At 38.8% G+C, this 17,165-nt stretch overlaps 2 protein-coding genes across 3 annotated transcripts; both read left to right on the top strand.

The window, feature by feature from the left end:
* Positions 1-11: 11 nt before the first annotated feature.
* LOC146452852 (eukaryotic translation initiation factor 4H-like) lies at positions 12-11,781 on the top strand. Of its 2 annotated transcripts, none has more exons than XM_085097516.1 (9): positions 12-127; positions 206-383; positions 2,560-2,614; positions 3,165-3,229; positions 5,426-5,537; positions 7,068-7,106; positions 7,453-7,692; positions 8,835-9,017; positions 9,944-11,781. In XM_085097516.1, the coding sequence occupies exons 1-8, from the start codon at positions 51-53 to the stop codon at positions 9,014-9,016; spliced, it is 948 nt and encodes a 315-aa protein (XP_084953642.1). In that variant the 5' UTR covers positions 12-50; the 3' UTR covers position 9,017; positions 9,944-11,781. The 2 variants fall into 2 exon arrangements, with proteins under 2 accessions (XP_084953642.1, XP_084953643.1); XM_085097517.1 differs by having other exon boundaries at positions 7,068-7,108; positions 7,458-7,692.
* A 1,156-nt stretch (positions 11,782-12,937) lies between these two features.
* Positions 12,938-17,037, top strand: LOC146452851 (protein kish-A). Its single transcript, XM_085097756.1, has 4 exons — positions 12,938-13,056; positions 13,161-13,270; positions 14,245-14,279; positions 14,950-17,037. The coding sequence occupies exons 1-4, from the start codon at positions 13,054-13,056 to the stop codon at positions 15,018-15,020; spliced, it is 219 nt and encodes a 72-aa protein (XP_084953882.1). The 5' UTR covers positions 12,938-13,053; the 3' UTR covers positions 15,021-17,037.
* The last annotated feature ends 128 nt before the right edge of the window (positions 17,038-17,165 follow it).

The raw sequence follows: 17,165 nt of genomic DNA, 5'->3' as shown, positions 1-17,165 counted from the left end.
CCTTATTGTGTTGCTAAAAACAATTATGGTCTGCATTCTGTTCTGCCAACATGGCGGACGACTTCGAGGGGAGAAGCGGCGGTGGATGGTCCGGCGGATTTTACGACAGTTTTGGGGATGGACCTAGGTATAGAATCAGCGCAATTGTTTTTCAGTCTATTGTTCACGATGGAGAAATTTTAAGGGTTCAATATTGTTGTTTTAGAGATTATGGCGGGTCTTACGGCGGAGGAAGACGGCGTGCTGGCGGCGGGGGTGACCGAGGGCATCGCGATCGCGCCCCTAAACCGCTTCCAACGGAACCACCTTTCACCGCGTTTGTAGGCGGACTACCTCCGGATACAGTCCAGGGAGACTTGGATACGATCTTTACAGACATAAAGGTTAGTTTTCCCTGCAATCAAAGTCGAAAACCTAGATAGACACTGTCTTGTAGGCGATCGCTAACCAATGGGCTTCACGTTTCATTGTAATGAATCTGAATGAATTGTTGTAGTTATTTTCTTCGTCGATATCACAGATGTCGTTTACATAGAGTGTCCTGTTCTGCCCGTTTTTCATACTCCCGAAGATTAAAAGAACATCCATGGTTATACTATGATGAGAGGAGCTTACAGAAGCCTAATTTAATCATTTCGAAGTCGTTAAAATTGTTGGTCCGAAAACTCACGTCCAACTGAAGTGTCTGGTTTTTCATCTTATGAAATTTGTATGCATAACAGCTTACGTGGATGGCATGCATTTCAAGATCATGATCGTTGAATACCACAAGTTAGTCTGTTTCGCATTGCATATCTGATTAAATTCTTTGTTTGAAGTGTTTCCATAGCATTGTATTTTCTGAAGTGTAAGGGAAAAAATGTCCAAAGAAAAAATGACGTTGACGATAGACTGTGACCTTGGCTTGACAAATCAGAAAGAATGTCAAAGGGAATTATGACATTACCTGCTGCAAATGATTGGGTCTGTCAGCCTTTTAGGAAGAACTTATGCGCCGATCAAATCGAAACTTCAACATCCCCCCCCCGGGCAAACCCCGGGCATTTGACTATTCTCTGTGCCCGGGGGTGGGGAATTTGACCTTGCCCGGGTGGGGTGGGGAAAATTGAACCGGAAGTGTCAGGTTTCAAATCGCTTTTTGGGGGGGGGGGGGGGGGGGCGCCGAAGTCGCTAACAGCTATAAATACGTGTTTGGACGAGATGGAGGAGTTTAAAGGAAGAGATACAGCATTACAAAAAAAATGTTACAAAAAAAGGTCTTCAAAAGTGAGATGCTTAAATATTAATTTGTTTTTATAGATTGTATATAAACGATGTAGATTTTTTATACAATGAGTCAAGCTGCGGCTTTGTCCTGCAGTGAATAGTGAAAGAAATAAACACTGTCGAATGAAAAACCGCTTTGGCTTAAGTTGCAGAATATCCTGCCACTCGAACAGCATTCTACTTGGCCGGCTAACTAATTAATATGTATTTCTAGTTCTTTAAACGATGTAGTTTTTTATGCAATCAGTCAAGCTGCACCTTTCTCCCGCATTTGTGTCTGCAGAGGTTTTTAGAATAGCCATAAAACAGCAGTGAACAATTGTCGAATGAAAAACCGCTACTTTGGCTTAAACTGCAGAATACCCTGCTACTCGAACAGTCTACATAGCTGGCTAACTCATTTTAAATATGTTATTATGCATTTCTCGTTAAACAACCTTCGCCGTGTTTCGGAGTTAGAGCAGCTTACGCTTGCTGATTGACATTGTCCGACTTAATAAATTCAATTTCCAATCATTAGTTTCAATGTTAAAGTTGTGGTTTTTGTAGTAACTCATGACAGGAGCCGACAACGATTGTTCTTTAGGAGGGGCATTTGAACACCATTTTGGCCCGAGGGGGCGGGAATTTGAACGATCCAATCTTCAAAAGTTCAAATGCCCGGGGTTTGCCCGGGGGGGGGATGTTGAAGTTTCGAGTTGATCGGCGCATTAAAAAGTTACCGTCTTTAAGTTATGATCCTCCACAATGTCTTTGGAAACTAGGAGTGTTTACCAGGGTTCATTCTGTGTATGTCCCATGCTGAAGATAAGCCAAGAGTTTAAATGTTGTGCTCCAAGTGCCTGAAGAAACACCTATGTCAGAGAAATGTTTCACCCTCTGCCATGCCAACCTTGTCCTCCAGACTCCCTGCTCCCTGCCTGAAGACTCTAAATCCTACACCGGGAGAGAAATCCTAGGTATTTTTGGTTAATAGCAGTTCATTTCTGCCTTTTTCAAAAGCCAAGGTAAATTTTTTTCATGCCAACACCTATGATTCACCAGGCACAACCTCTATCTTGTGCCGCTTTACGCCAAAGACCACAATAAAAATCAAATTGCTCAGCATACTGGCACACAATTATTGTGCCAGTATGCTTAGCGAGTTGGAAACCCATGCTGAAGAGCCTGGTGTATTTCCATACAACTTTCTCATACTTGGCTGTCTGCTGTACAACCAGACACTAACAGAAAGATATAAAAAAGAATCAGATATAATCATGATGAGTTGAATATTTTTTTATGTAATTTTAGCATAATATCAGAAGCATTCGCCTGGTGAGAGACAAGGAAACAGATAAATTTAAAGGTACATGTACAGGCTATTTACATATTTTGTAAATAAAGAGTATCATAGTGCCTGCCAGAGGTTTCCGACAAAGTTATCTTTGTTACTTCTTCTATTTTCAGCTTGGAATTAAAAAAAAGTAGTGATGCTTGGAATAACCAGTATTTGTGAGTTCCAAGTGGAAATCCAAACAGCACATGATAAAACTCTGAAAATGACCACTCTCATTAATTTCAGAATTAGCAGCCTTTGGGGCTTGCTACTTTCAGAAGGTTGTTACTTTAAGGGAGCAGAAAACATTAGACAAAGTTGGTGTAACTGAGCTATTTTTTGGAAATAAAAGACGGAATTCATAAAAGCAGTTGTTAAAAATTAGATGAAATTCCTCCTTCCAGTTTTGAGTTGAAGCACTGGTTTTTTACTGATGAAGCACGAATGGACCTTTTCCCTTATTGTAAAGTTCCTTAATTATCATGATCAAGTTAACGTATGTCACTTTCACTTGACTATTGATGGGAAAAATAAAGTATACCATTGAACCTTGGTCTTGCCATTTTTTCTTTATCTATAGGCTTTTGCTATGTTGAATTTGAAGATGTTGAATCACTCAAGGAAGCTCTAGGTTATGATGGTGCGGTAAGTAGATACCATTTGTGTTCCATCATGAACCAAGTGTATTTAACAATTATTCCATGAGCGCGCGTTGGATATGAGATGGTAAATAGCCAACGAGGCGCGAAGCGTCGAGTTGGCTATAACTAATCTCATATCCAACAAGCGCGAATGGAATAATTGTTTTATTAAATTCTCCGCGTTTGGATATTGCTGTTGAAGTTTACTGAATTTTTATATATTTTCAAGAAAAAATTTCCTTCAAATTAAAACGACCGGATGTTGAGGCAACCTCCGACCAAAGCGCGGGAAACGTAATGATCACATGACACGCGCAGCTCTTTGCAAACGGAGTTGAATGAAAAATCGAAAGCGAAGAAAATCGGACACAGTCGGACATCTAAAATTGAAGAAACGTTTAAACGTTTAAATGTATGAATAACCTTTCTGAGACTAGCATTCAAGTGCTTATGAAGTTTTAGCTCATCGAGAAGCGTAATAGTTGTGCACATTTGAGCAAATGTTCTGCTGTGTGGTGCCGAGCGAAGGAAGAGATCAGTGCAAGGACGGCTTTTTTCATGCGGAACCGAATTCCTCGCGGACGAGTTAAAACACTTCAGGCAAGTCCAAGAGTACGAGGTACAACCTCACTGAGACAAGCATTCAGTGCAAGTTTTTAAACTTTAAGCTTATTTGAGAACTGTAAGTGCTGTGCACATTTGTGCAAATGTTTTGCTGAGTGGTGCCGAGCTAGCGACGGAAACGAACATTATGGCCGCTGCTCGTTCAGATTTCATAGATAAACTTTTCCTGAAGTCCTCGTAAATGCGTAAAAACATAAAGGCAGGCATAAAGCTCTTCCTAAGAAATTACTTCGATTGGCTTTAACCTCTTACCGCCAGGATTTGCAAGCCATCCTGAATTTTTTAAAGGTAACCGATTGTTATTGTTGTTTTATGTCTTCTAAAAATCTTAAAATCTTGCAATTTTAAAGATTTTAAAGGAAACTTTACCATTAAATAGCGTCATACCAAACTCTGTGACTTTTATTGTTGTTATATTGAGATGGCATTGTTTGGTATTTCTTTCCTCTCTTTTTTTCTACATATTTCTTAAGAAACTTTCGCTTCCCGTCGAAAAAAAATTAGCTTAGCGACACCTGGAGCATTCGTTTTCCATATAAGGTCAAACTACGGTATATGAGCTGATAACCGAGATTTAGTGAACCAATCAGAACGCTAGAAATGCAATATCCGAGGCTGAGAATTTAATAATGAGTTATACCTGTCAACCAGGTGTCTTATATGCAAAGCAAAGAAGTGATGTTTGAGTCCTAGAAATCCCACATAACCAGGGAATGTAATCCACTTTACTCTGGGGATTCACAGGGCACAACCATACGCACCCACTGTGACCACAGCATTATGGTATTGTCAGAACTACTGCCTCCTACTCAAGACATTAGAGACCTTCAGATTCTAGTACGAGTACGAGTACGACTACGAGATTTGACTGCGAGTTTTTAGCGAAGTACTTAGAACAGATATATCACAGAAAATTTCATTTCACTCTTTACGAACGACGAACTTGACGCAGTTGGTTTGAATGATGATAGTTAAGCCCTTTCGTGTTTCAAAAAAGACGAGATCACCTAAGTTTCGAGGACTCGTTTTCGCCACTACGAGATTCTTACAAAATCTCGTAGTAAAATGACGACAGCTATTTCGTTTTCCCGCCAAAATGACACTGGTTCACGCGCGTGCACTCTTTGTCTATTTGAGAAACTCGTAGTCGTACTCGTACTCACACTTGCTTTCTGGCTGGCTTTAAACAATGCAGATGTTCTTTTAAACATGTCTGTTTAATTGGCTTCATTCTTGTGGTGAAGGTCATTGGTTTTGTAGGTGGTCACTGCTACCATCAGTTTGCTCCATGTTTTCTCCCTCTCTTCACCTCAGTGTATAAAATTAATGGAAACCAGTGAATGGTTTGGGAAATGACAGTGTAACAAAATACTTAGAATGATCCACATGTGATAGCCAATAGTCCTAGGCATTTCATTGTGAGTTGTTCAGAGCCTGTCTGTAATCCAACCCTTTGACCTACATTTAAACATCTTATATAAAGATACTTTCCTCAAAGTTCTTCATACTATGTGACATGGTCCATGGTACAAAGTTTCCTAATCAATCTGCCATGTGATACAACTTCTTTAAATAGTTGGTTGGAGATCAGAGGAGAACACTGAGGGTTGACATAGCTGATGGAAAGCGAGATGGTGGCCGTGGAGGTGGCAGAGGCGGAGGAAGAGGCAGAGGGGGGCATTCCCAAGGTAGGGTTATAAAGATTGAAGACCAAGAACTTTTATGTCTGTTACTACATCCAGACAAGAAGGATACGTTATCCAGTGAGTTTTACAGTAATGACTGTTATCCCTCATTTATTTTCATAAGTTTCTGTCAATTTTTGGAAAGTTCCAACTCTTCAGTTCCTTTGGTGACCTAATAGCAACTAACTCTTTTAGTTAAGACACCAAGTTAGTAGCAAAGTTTGGTTTTATTATTCAACACATTGTAACACTGTCCAAGTATGGTCATGGTGCACTTAACCCTTTCCCGTCCGAGGGAAATGGCGAATTTTTCTAAATCGCTAACTATGAACTGGTAGACTACATGTGATATACCATTTAAAAGGTATTTGCTGGAGTGTGCTATAAATCACACCAACAGAGATGGAGGAGGTCACATATTAGAGTGAGAAAAGTCCAAAACGAAAGAAGAAAAACATTGAAAATTTTCTTATTCGTTGTACATACTGGGTATCCCCCTAAACTATAGCTTAATGTACAGCTCTCAGTGCATTGCTTGTTGTAAGATATCAACTGGACCCTTAACGTACAAAGGAAAAAAATCCAAAAGTTTGAGGGGTGGTAAATCAAGTCTCATATAGGAGGGGGGCATGATTTTATGCCTTCAATTTATAGATTTTTCAAAGATTTTTTGGTTGTGCAAATTTCACACAAATTGACCAAATACTGAGCTCATAATTACATCTTGTGCCATATGGCACTCTTGGTCGGGAAAGGGTTAATATTAGTTGTCTGCACACATCAGTTATCCAGCTACAGCAGAACGCTTTAAACAAAGAAGGACCTCTGAAATTTTTCTGTGCTTTGTTATCAATGTGTTGGATAATAAAACAATAATATTATCCTTCTCAGTCTTGTGGAATATCCTCTAATTTTAGCCGACTTTTGTACCACCAAAATAAAAATAATATTAAGGCGAGTTTTTTTATTCACAATTCTGGAATGAGAACGGCCAGAATGTAAAATGCGCGCGTTTTTCTATTCAGCATTCCTATTCCGGAATGGCCCCCAGGGGCAGAATGAACAGAATGTTGCGAATAAAAATCCAAGATGGCGGATGGTGAGATGAGCGCTACAGATTCACTGGAGAAAAAATCAGGTTGCACTTTTGGACACAATGAAACACTGCTTCTAATTTCATTGTACCAAAAGTACAAGGTTTATTTCAGTGATGTTTTGTGCAAGAAAAGGGCAATTTGGCAAATGATTGCCGACGACATGAAGTAAAATGGCTACTCTCCGTCGGCAATTAACTGCAAGAACAGGTGGAAATGCCTTACATCTTCGTTCCGGGCGTTTTTTTATGCAGACAATCCTACCAACCATTCTTATTCCAAAATTGTGGATAAAAAAGCGCGCATTTAGTTTTCTTTCTTTTAAAATTTTTATGAAAGTTCGCTCTCAAAAATTTGGTAATCAAAATTTCAATTTCTTATTTGCTCTCACAACCACACCCTTACTCACTTGGTATTTTATTGATTGACCAAATATTAGGTGGATTTGGTGACAGAGATGGACGATATGGAGGGCAAGGTACGTGTTTATCATGCATTTCAACTTTCCCCTAAAGTAGAATTACCATAGTTAAATTATGAGGGGTTGTATTAGAAGCCAGGACCCAGGAACTGGCACCCATTTATCCTGAACATGGTACTGCTGCCTTTGGAGAGATTTAAAACCAGTCAAGACAAGACAAATTAATGAGTGGTGACTGTCTATTCATCATTAAGAACCCTTTTACCACAACAAATTAATGAAAACCCTGAATCAGCCCATTGTTGGAAACCTAGTAGCACTGCCACAGATTTTTATAAGTCAGGCTAATTTATTTTTCTTATCTTTAACAAACCTTTACATGACATTGTTTTTACCATGATAGGTGGTGGTGGAAACTGGGGCAATAGAGGAGGAGGTGGTGGTGATAGTTGGGGCGGTGGCGGTGGTGGTGGCGGCGGGAACTGGGGTGGCCGAGAAGATAGCTGGGGTGGCAGAGATGAGGGAGGGAGAAGAGGAGGACGATACGGAGGTGGTGGTGGTGGTGGCGGTGGAGGCAGGGGTGGTTATGGAGGTGACAGAAGAGGCCCAGGAAGACAAGATGAGTTTAAAGAGCCTTCAGCTGGTAAGAGACAACCATATGACTAACGCTTGGTTTCAAGTTTTCATTGACAGAATCTTAGCATTTCTTTCATCCTATTAAAAGCTTGAAAATGAGCCTAAAGAAATTTTGATGGACCTTTTTTTTGCCCATTGAACCATAGTGGAAACTAAAGAGAGTGATGATTATGGCTCAATTCATGCACTTTTACAGGACTGACTCTTTCAAACAAACCACCTTTGGGAAATAGTCATTTAGAATCCTTCCTTCCCACTTTCATTACTGTGTGCAAAATTGCTAAACCATAAAAATAATTTTATGAGGAAGTAGAAAAAATAGAAGACTAGAGTACCACAGGAATTGAGTGGTTATGTGTACAACCACCTTATTTAACCCTTTCGTTCGCAGTTTCCTGGGGAACAATTTTTTTCCAGCAAACCGGTTTATAAATCTGGCTGTAAGTCCTCAGCATTAAATGTTACCCCCCCCCCCCCCCCACAAACTATACATCATTTTACTCAGGATAAAATATCCTTTCATTAAGAATACATTTAATTGACCATTGATGCTACCATAGATATTTTGAGCTGATTAAAATTTGAATGAAAAATCTGCCTGATGTGTCGGAAAATTGGAAAAAACCTCCCCAGGAACATCGCTTGTGCAACGTTCTATGACTTTGTCGATTGGAATGTATGCCGACGCCATTTTTAAATGGAATACAAATCGAAGACGTGAGTTTTTTGGGAAAAAACAGTGTAAACTGAGTGAAAATATCCAGCAAAGAACACAACGAAAGAAAAACGTGACTGGACATCCTATAATAATCTTTAGTGACCATGAAAAGACTTAGGAGGGGTCGCCATGGATACCTAAACGGGTAAGGGTAAGTAGCAGATGAATTCGTCTGTTTGGCAACGAAAGGGAAAAACAGCATGATGAAAGGCATAAGGCAAAAATGCTGCTCATTGGCTTACAATATTAGAATATTATTCTTTAGGATTTCATAATAGTACCACAGTAAAGTACCCTAAAACAAACAAACAAAAATGTTTACACTTAAGGGTTTTACTAAAAGATGCACAACTCTAGGTGTTAATTTAATAATTGTGTTTCTGGAAATTTTATACTAATTTTATGATTCTATATCTCATTCCTGCCAACAGAGGAACTAGCAGCCAGACCAAGATTAAAACTAAAGCCACGCACTGTAAAAGATCCTGTGAATGAGGTGGCATCCAGTGTTCAACAGATGACAATATTTGGTGGAGCAAAACCAAGAGATGAACATGAATATGTTAAGGGAAAGGACAGAGCAGACAGCCAGTCAAGTCAAAACAGTACTTAAAGTAAAGTTAAATTACTGTTGCTACTGGTTTAACACATATCTACTTCTAGATCTAATCTTTATTAAGTCAGTAAAAATCCTGATAAGATATCACACCAACTATTAAAACAAAAAATCTGTCATATGAAAAACTAGCTATTTAAAATACTTTGAAAAAGATCAGCTAGTTTAAATTGAAAAATGGTCAATTGAACTCGCTGACACAATTTCTTCGGGAAGGCAGTTCCATTCTCTAATTCCATTGCCTGATTTCATACCGTGGGGGTCTGGGTACAAGTCTGTGTATTATGGGATATGGGACTCAACACCCACATAGCCAGAAAGAGCACACCGAACTTTACAACATCCTCAAGTTTGGTGTTAATCAAGCGAATATTAGGCGAGATGCAGCCATTCAAAAACTTAAAATATTTACTAAGAAATGTATGGAACGCCGGACACACGTCTGGCGTTCCATACATTTCTTTTTAAAATTTGGAGTTTTTGAATGGCTGTATCTTTCCTGATATTAGCTTGATTAACACCAAACTTGAAGATGTTGTAAAGTGCGGTGTGCTCTTTCTGGCTATGTGGGTGTTGAGTCCCATATCCCATAATACACAGACTGGTACCCAGACCTCCACGGTATGAAATCAGGCAATTACGTTACGTTCCATTACGAGAACCATTCTCATTCCATATTATGAAAACATAAGTTAAGTTGGTAACAAACATGGCTTGTCACTGAACATCAGTTTGTCAAAGGTTGAATATGCATTGTGATCTTTCACACCAACAACTTGTGTTCCCTCTGGAACACAAGAATGTGGTTCCCTCTCTGGGAACACAACTTGGAGGGGAGAGGAGGCAGGGAGTGGCTGAGATAGCTTGGGATTAAAAATTCACTTAACTGCAAATCAAACTGTCATTGTTTATTTCTGATTACAGGTGAAATATGAAATGATGTTAATTGGAGAAGAAGCTGCTATATTTTAAAGTCTGGAGAAATCCAAGGCTTCTACAATCAAGTGTGGGGAAAATCCAAGCTTTCCCCTGTCGACAACTATCCTTTATTCAAATCTGTAGATTTTTGAGAATTTACTGTACATGTAGGATATGACTTAAACCGTGTAAGCAGTTTTGATCACTTGAGCAAAATAGGCAAGAGAACAGCAATGTTGGCTGCCTGCTTAATGCAGTAGGGCTCATTTTCAATTTGGTCATATGTTAGGATTTCATCCACGATGTCAAAAGCTAACTGGTACAATAAGGTAAACAACTCCACAGCAAAGTATTCCCTGGTAGCTTTCATTTGACTGGTCACTTTGTAAGACTGGTGATCTGACTTGTGAAGAAAACGGTTATGGGTATGGTACTTGTAATCTCAGATATCATACAAAGTTTTGTGACTTTAGTGTTCACTTGTCTCACTAAACAAGAAATGATGGTTAAGTTCTTTAAAAAGTTTTCAATTTTACATATACTCTTGCAGGAGCATTTCAGAGTTGTCAGTTCTATGTTTTCTACTTGCAAAACGTTTCTTTTGTCTCGAGTTCATTGACTTGAAACTTGGTAGTTTCATGAATTATGGATTCCCTCTTTGGCTAACCAGTGGAGAGCATGTCTTGGTATATTAGAGACAACAGAAGCAGCTTTCATAACATAAACTGTATGAAAACTGCTTCTTTGTTTGTTTTGCTTTTTTGTTGCTGTTGCATGTTTGTGTCTTTGGTATACCAGTATCTTTGAAATGTTCATCCGTTTGCAGCTCTAAGTTGCAATTTTTGTTTAAAAAAACGTAGCATGGATGAAAAGAAAAAGAGACAATTGCATAAGGCCTTGAATTTGTTCAGGAATCGTTGCTCCAATGTTCCATCCATTGTTTTGTGCTTTAATTTTGTGATAAAAACCTGTGATTATGGTAAAGATTTCCGTTTTATCACAAAATGTTTTCGATAATTCAAATAGGTTTTCCCATAAGTTCCTGTTTCAAATTTGATTTCCAAATCTCTTGAATAGAAACAGTTCATTTCATAGGACTATTATCCAATCAGGGGTATTGGTGTATTAATTTATTGTTTAGTTAAGCTTTTCAGTTCTAAGCAGTGTTCTGATTGGCTAATAAAATGCATGAAGTTTATTTCAAAATTATAATACTGTTGTTTACTCTGTTGGAATCACTGTTTTTTGAAGCTAGTGTATTCTAAACATGTATCTGATTGGCTGATATACTGTAACCTGTGTGGCAGCCAATGTCAATTGAATGGCTGAGAGCATAACTATCTTGTGTCGAATTTCGCTGACTCGATATTTTGGCCTGTTTTTTCTCAAAAACTAAAGCGTAAACCAGCAGAGGATTGCAGAGAGGAGGAGGGGGGGGGGGGGGGGTTGACATGGAGCAATGTTCTCTAACTAAATTGAAGGCAGCAGGCAAAAATTCAGATACTTGAGCAAAACGAAAATCAGCTTAAAATTTGACATAAGACATTGGTTAGGCTCTCAGCCCTTCAATTTTCATACAAAGAGAAAGCTTGAGTGGGGAAACTGTGAAATGGAGCAATGAAGCGGCACTGCCACTGTGAGCTATAGAGTCCAGATGTGTATTCTAGACTTCCTTTACTTGGTAAACATGATTGTCATTGCGACATATTTTTTTGTTTTGCGCTTAACAGGAGTTGTGCTCGGTGAAATCACAAAAGTGTTCATGTTACCAGGATATAGTATTTAATATTTAATATCCTCTCTGTCAGCCAGTTCAAACCAATAAAAAACTCACTTTTTGTGAACTTGTCATCACAGTTCCTTTTTCTAGGTTCTATTTTTGTAACCAAACATACTTGGGTAAACATCATTCTAGAAGTTACTGTTTCCCCCAACTAGGCCACGAGTCCCTGTTTTTGCTCAGAATAATTGAACAAGAAGAATGTGGGCATGCATAAAAATCATTTACTGCATGGAAATATATAGACTGCCAGTGGTCCCTTTCTGGAGAGGCCTTCCTCCCGCCTCTCCCCACCCCCCCATCTGCTCATTCGCTCCAGCTTTCAGCTTTTTTGCTTGGCTATTTTGCGCCCTCTCAACTATCCAGAAAGGGACTGCAGCACTTTGCAATAATTATAAAAGCTGGGGGTAATAATATACAGTAAAATGAAACACCCAAAAGGTGGGGTGGGGTGAGGTGTTTCAGGCCATAATGACTGTTAAGAGGTGGTGGTTCAAAATTATAACTTTCCAAGGAAACATTCCAACCTTTTTGTCTAACAACCTGGGTTTATCACCCATCAGCATTAGACTCCTTTTAAAAAAAGAACAAGAATGGTAACAGTGAAACACTATGACCAGCGACCCAATGATATCACTCAGTTGAAATGTTTGTTTTAAATAATGGGCCTGACTCTTGAACTGAAGTTTTCGAACCTTGTTCCCAGGGTGTCTCATCTTCATATTCCGAGAGACCCCAATGAGGTTGCAAATTTTGATGTTGTTTCCCTCTATACCTCCACATCAATAATAATCTTATTTTGTAATATTTGTTTTCCGGCTGTATAAAAATAATATCTTCCCCCGTCGTCTTCCCCCTCCATCCCTCAGTCATCTGTCTGATTCTGAAATCTTTTGGAAAGACTCGTGGGTTGATGGGAAGGAAGAAAACATTTTAAGAGGCTCTCCTGTTTTTCACTTTGCGCAGATGTTCACTCTTCGTCCTACAGGTAGGAGTGGGAATAGGAGTAGGAGTCAGCCTTATCCTCGGAGACCCAGCGACAGAAAGTAGGGACAAGGATAAAGTAGAAAAGGGCAGGAAAATTTTGACGAAGAAAAGTAGGAAGGAGAAGTAAGAGCTCTTTCATTTCCCGCCCTTTTGTTTTTTTCTTTTTTTTGGTCTCTTTTGTTTTCTGCCTCTTCTGGGTCTCTCCAGCAGTTCTACGGGACAGCGGACAAACACATTACAAAAAGTTACTTCATATAACGTAAATCGAATTCTCGAGCACATTTTCCCAATTTCTGACAAGGCCGAGAACTGCGCGGTTGGAAAACGCATTTAGTTTTTGCAGACAGCGATGGTAAGCTGGTAATTTTTTAAACAATTCTACGCCCGATGGTTTTATTCAACAGGTTATCTAGTATTCCCGATCTCATCGCTTTTATGCTTCTGTTTCCCTAATAGTCTGCCATCTTCAATTTCCAAAGTCTGTTAACAGTGGTGCTTTTGTTAATCTGTACATGTGCATACATTCGGTCGATCTACCCAGCTCTCTTGGACAAGAACAAACATGGGTAAGGCAAAAGAATATTAGGGAGTTTTAGAGTGTTTGAATTGGACATTTATTTTTTGAACCTATTTCCCTCATAACATACTTTCAGTATTTGGGGTGCACCTGATGACGTGGAATGGTGTTTACGCTTTTGCCACTGAAAATAAGTCGCTTTTACATTGATCTAAATTTAGTTCTTATTTTCATTTGTGACAGAGGAAATATTTTTTTGTTAACAATTCGCAGTAATATGAATGTGTCTCTCGCTTCACTGCAAACTACCGGTTTGTCTGCTGTGTGGCAAGGGGGCCTGAGAAAGAGGAAATGATTGATTGGAAAATGTAGAGGGTGTTAAAAATAATGATGAATCTTCAGGGACTTGATTATTTGTACCACTCTTTTTATCAAATAGGATGAATATGGTTTTGTGTTCTGTAAAAAAAAGCATACTTCAGGCCAAGAAAAGCTGCCAGTGGATGCACAAAAAAAAGCTGCTAAATACATCCAGCAGTTTTTCTTGGCCTGAAGAAAGAGCGTTACAGAGCTGTAAACCTCTGGAGATCAGAAATTTGGAGTTTTTCTTGCCTACTCCCATTATCGAACTTCTCTCCTACCCCTCCCCCCTAAACAAAGTGTCTGACCCTGTTTTTAGTCTGTATAAACAGACGTTATGACGTTATGTTGTGGTGCCTCCACTGGTCTTCCCATGAAAGCAATGTCTAAGCAATGACTGCAGAAATACCATACTGATGATGTAATTTTTACCCAGATCTGGGTAGTATTTCATATTGGTTGACACAAATTTCCAATGCGAAGTGCATGTATGATCACCATTTGTGGTTTCCAAATTCATGGAATGGAAATTGGTCTAGCATGCCCTCCAGGGGGTGGGGAGTGCTCCTAGTTGCCTTGTTTACAAATTATACTATATAGCAATAAGGGCAAGTTAAAAAAGACTTAATTTGAATGTCATTTTTTTACCAATAATTATTGCAGTTTGTTGGGGATCTTTTGGAAAGCAGCAAGAATAGGTGAGTGTGGATGTCAAGACTTTATGAAGTTTCAGAGAAACTTTTTCCTCTTTTCACATGCTCATATGTATTTCATGGACAAAAATTGTACTAAGCTAACCCTGTCTGCAAGGTCCAGACAAGTTCTGTAAGAAAATTTTTTTCAGGCCATAGGCGTGGTTTGTTTTGCTGGAATGGATGCAAATTCATGTACAAGCTGAAATTTGATTTTCATCGGTTTAACTTTCAACCAACAATAATTAGTGTGGTCATCAAAATGGCTTTCTAGTTCAAATTTTAAACATCTGTTTTCCCACTCCACTGGTATTTTACTTGGAAACAACAAATATGTGAAATAAAAGAAATGTGATGGTATATTTCAAGCCTGGTGAATGAATGAGAATGATGTATTATTTAAGAAAGTGACACAGGCATACTCAGAAAAAATTATATTTCATATACCACACGTTCAACATTCAAATCCTAGCAGTATGCAGGATATTTGTCCCACGAACCTAGTTAATGGCCTTAGCTCCCACAAGTCTCCTGTAGCTTTTTTCCGAGTATGCCTGTGGCACTTTCTAGAATAATACATCATTCTCAACAAATGTGTGTTTTTACATTTTCGTCTTGTGAGTCAACTAGTGAATAAATCTTTATCTAATCCACCTTTGAATTTTTGTTTGTTTAGGTGAAAGAAAAAGTCCATATGTCGCTGTTTGTTGTATAGCAATGGCTGCCAGTATTCTATTTTGGCAATGAATGAACAAAGTATACCTGCACATGAAGGGAAGAAGAGAGAATATTTAAACCAAAAAGGGAACAGAAGATGAATTATCACAAGACACAAAGAAGATATCTAGAGACTGACATTACTTTCAGAGATTTCTTAGAAAAGATGTAAAAAAAGTGCTTAACATGGAATATTGTACAGCTTTGTAAAATAGGTTGAACACTTTTGTTTGATGTGCTTGGTGCAAGAGATGCATAAGTGATGTGTACTGCATGAAAGTTTAAGTTGCTCCTAAATCGCCCACTTCTTGTATTACATTGCACTTCATAGATTCTGTGGTGAACTGAACACAAATCTGTTATTTTTTTTTAAATTATTCAAGGTCAAATTGTTGGACAGAATTGCTCATCATGGCTGCTGTTTTTGTCGGCCTTTTGCTTCAACACACAGAATCAGCATTTTTTAGCTAAAAACATCACTTACACCCCTATTGTAAAAAGCCTTTTTTTAACAGGTGGGATAGCAAATCCCAAGCGACTCTTGGCCTGTTTGCTTGTGTTCTGAATTTTATTAGCATACATAATCTAAGATGTTGTTTTGGATTTGCCTCATTCTCAAAGTCATTAATAAATCAAGAAGAGTAAACAAAGGAAATCACTACCGTGAAGAAGGTTTGGAATTTAATATGAATTTCTCCAAGAATTATTAATGGTTTGAGAAGCTATATCAAACACTCGAAAGAATGTTTCATCTGATTTCCAAACACCTCAAAGTTGGTTAAAAAAAAACCCTGGGTACCCAGACTTTTTCAACCCATTTCTTGGTGTTTGGAAATCCTATGAAACAATCTTTCTTTTGTTTTGATATTATTACTAGTTATAAAATTGTTCTTGGATACTGGTTGACTCTGCTGTCCGTTCTTGTTCTGACCAGAATTGTGGTCTTCTCCTAAGCTGCTGTTCATTGTGTTTTAACACAAAGAACAGCAGCAGAGACTATGGTTGTTACCATTTTATTTCAACACGTTAAAAAATCATGTTGCAGAGACTTAGTAAAATTACAGCCGAACCTCCCTTTGCGACCACCTCTCGTAAGCGACCACCTCTCATAAGCGACCACTTTTCCAAAATACCAAAAGTTTTCAAGTCAAATCACTATAGATGGAACCTCTCGTAGGCAACCCCCTCTCGTAAGCGACCACCTCCCGTAAGCGACCACTCTTAGAGATGATTGTTTAAAATTTTCTATTGTTTTTTAACCTCCCGTAGGCGACCACTTGACACGGCACAATCTGCTGTTTCTCTCACGGGTGGAAATTGACTGTAACATATTGGCCCCCATCATTACAGCGGATGCCGTATTACTAAAAATCCCACAGCCGGAGCTACCGGAAGTGTCTCCCGACATTGAAACAAATGATAACATATACATGCACTATGGTACACTGAAATAAACTTTAATCAGGTTGAATCCCTTATAGGAAAAAAGCTCTCTTATCTGGTAAATAGCATGCATGTACATGCAAGACCGGTGATGACTCTCTCAACCTTGTATTATTTAACAGAAAAATTGTGACGATAAAGAACGTCAACTGGATTATGCAACAAACAAACAAACACCAAAGTTGTTGATGTGTTACGCTTGAAATGTAACATTGCAAAAACGCCGTTTACTGTTTGGTCCTAAATCAGGCAGTCTACAGGAAAGCTTTTACTTAGGGTTTCGATAAGCAAGGGCAAAAGTCGTTAGGTGTCTGCAATTACCATCATGTAAATTACCTGGAATTTAGACCTCCCCCCCCCCCCCCCCTTTTGTGGTCTGACCTCTGGTAAGTGACCACCTCCCGTAAGCAATCACATATCCTTGACATTATGGGTGGTCGCTTATGGGAGGTTCGACTGCATCTGTGATGCAAGGGTTTATCCAAAAGCATGCAAAATACTATCTAGTCAGAATTCTGATTATGGATTACTCATAATGACCATAACACAGCCAAACTTTCACTCATTTAACTATTGTTGTAATAAAATATAAATATCTGATCTTCTTGGTTGTAAATTGGTTTTGGGTGAGCAGGGTGTGTAATCTGTAGTCTTCATTAGGGAGAAAAGTTCCTGGATCAAGCATAGTGTGACCCACTGGTTCTGATACTCCCCATTTTTACACACTTTACC

This window comes from Pavona decussata, unplaced genomic scaffold (assembly GCF_977016875.1).
Source record: "Pavona decussata unplaced genomic scaffold, jaPavDecu1.1 SCAFFOLD_366, whole genome shotgun sequence".
Lineage (NCBI taxonomy): Eukaryota > Metazoa > Cnidaria > Anthozoa > Scleractinia > Agariciidae > Pavona > Pavona decussata.
This window is presented reverse-complemented; position numbering and strand designations above follow the sequence as displayed.

Coding starts and splice junctions, on each gene's coding strand:
- LOC146452852 (XM_085097516.1), top strand. CDS start 51: ATGGCGGACGACTTCGAGGGGAGAAGCGGCGGTGGATGGTCCGGCGGA. Junction 384..2,559: donor CGATCTTTACAGACATAAAG/GTTAGTTTTCCC, acceptor ATGTAATTTTAG/CATAATATCAGAAGCATTCG. Junction 2,615..3,164: donor GGAAACAGATAAATTTAAAG/GTACATGTACAG, acceptor CTTTATCTATAG/GCTTTTGCTATGTTGAATTT.
- LOC146452851 (XM_085097756.1), top strand. Junction 13,271..14,244: donor TTGGACAAGAACAAACATGG/GTAAGGCAAAAG, acceptor TAATTATTGCAG/TTTGTTGGGGATCTTTTGGA. Junction 14,280..14,949: donor TTGGAAAGCAGCAAGAATAG/GTGAGTGTGGAT, acceptor TTGTTTGTTTAG/GTGAAAGAAAAAGTCCATAT.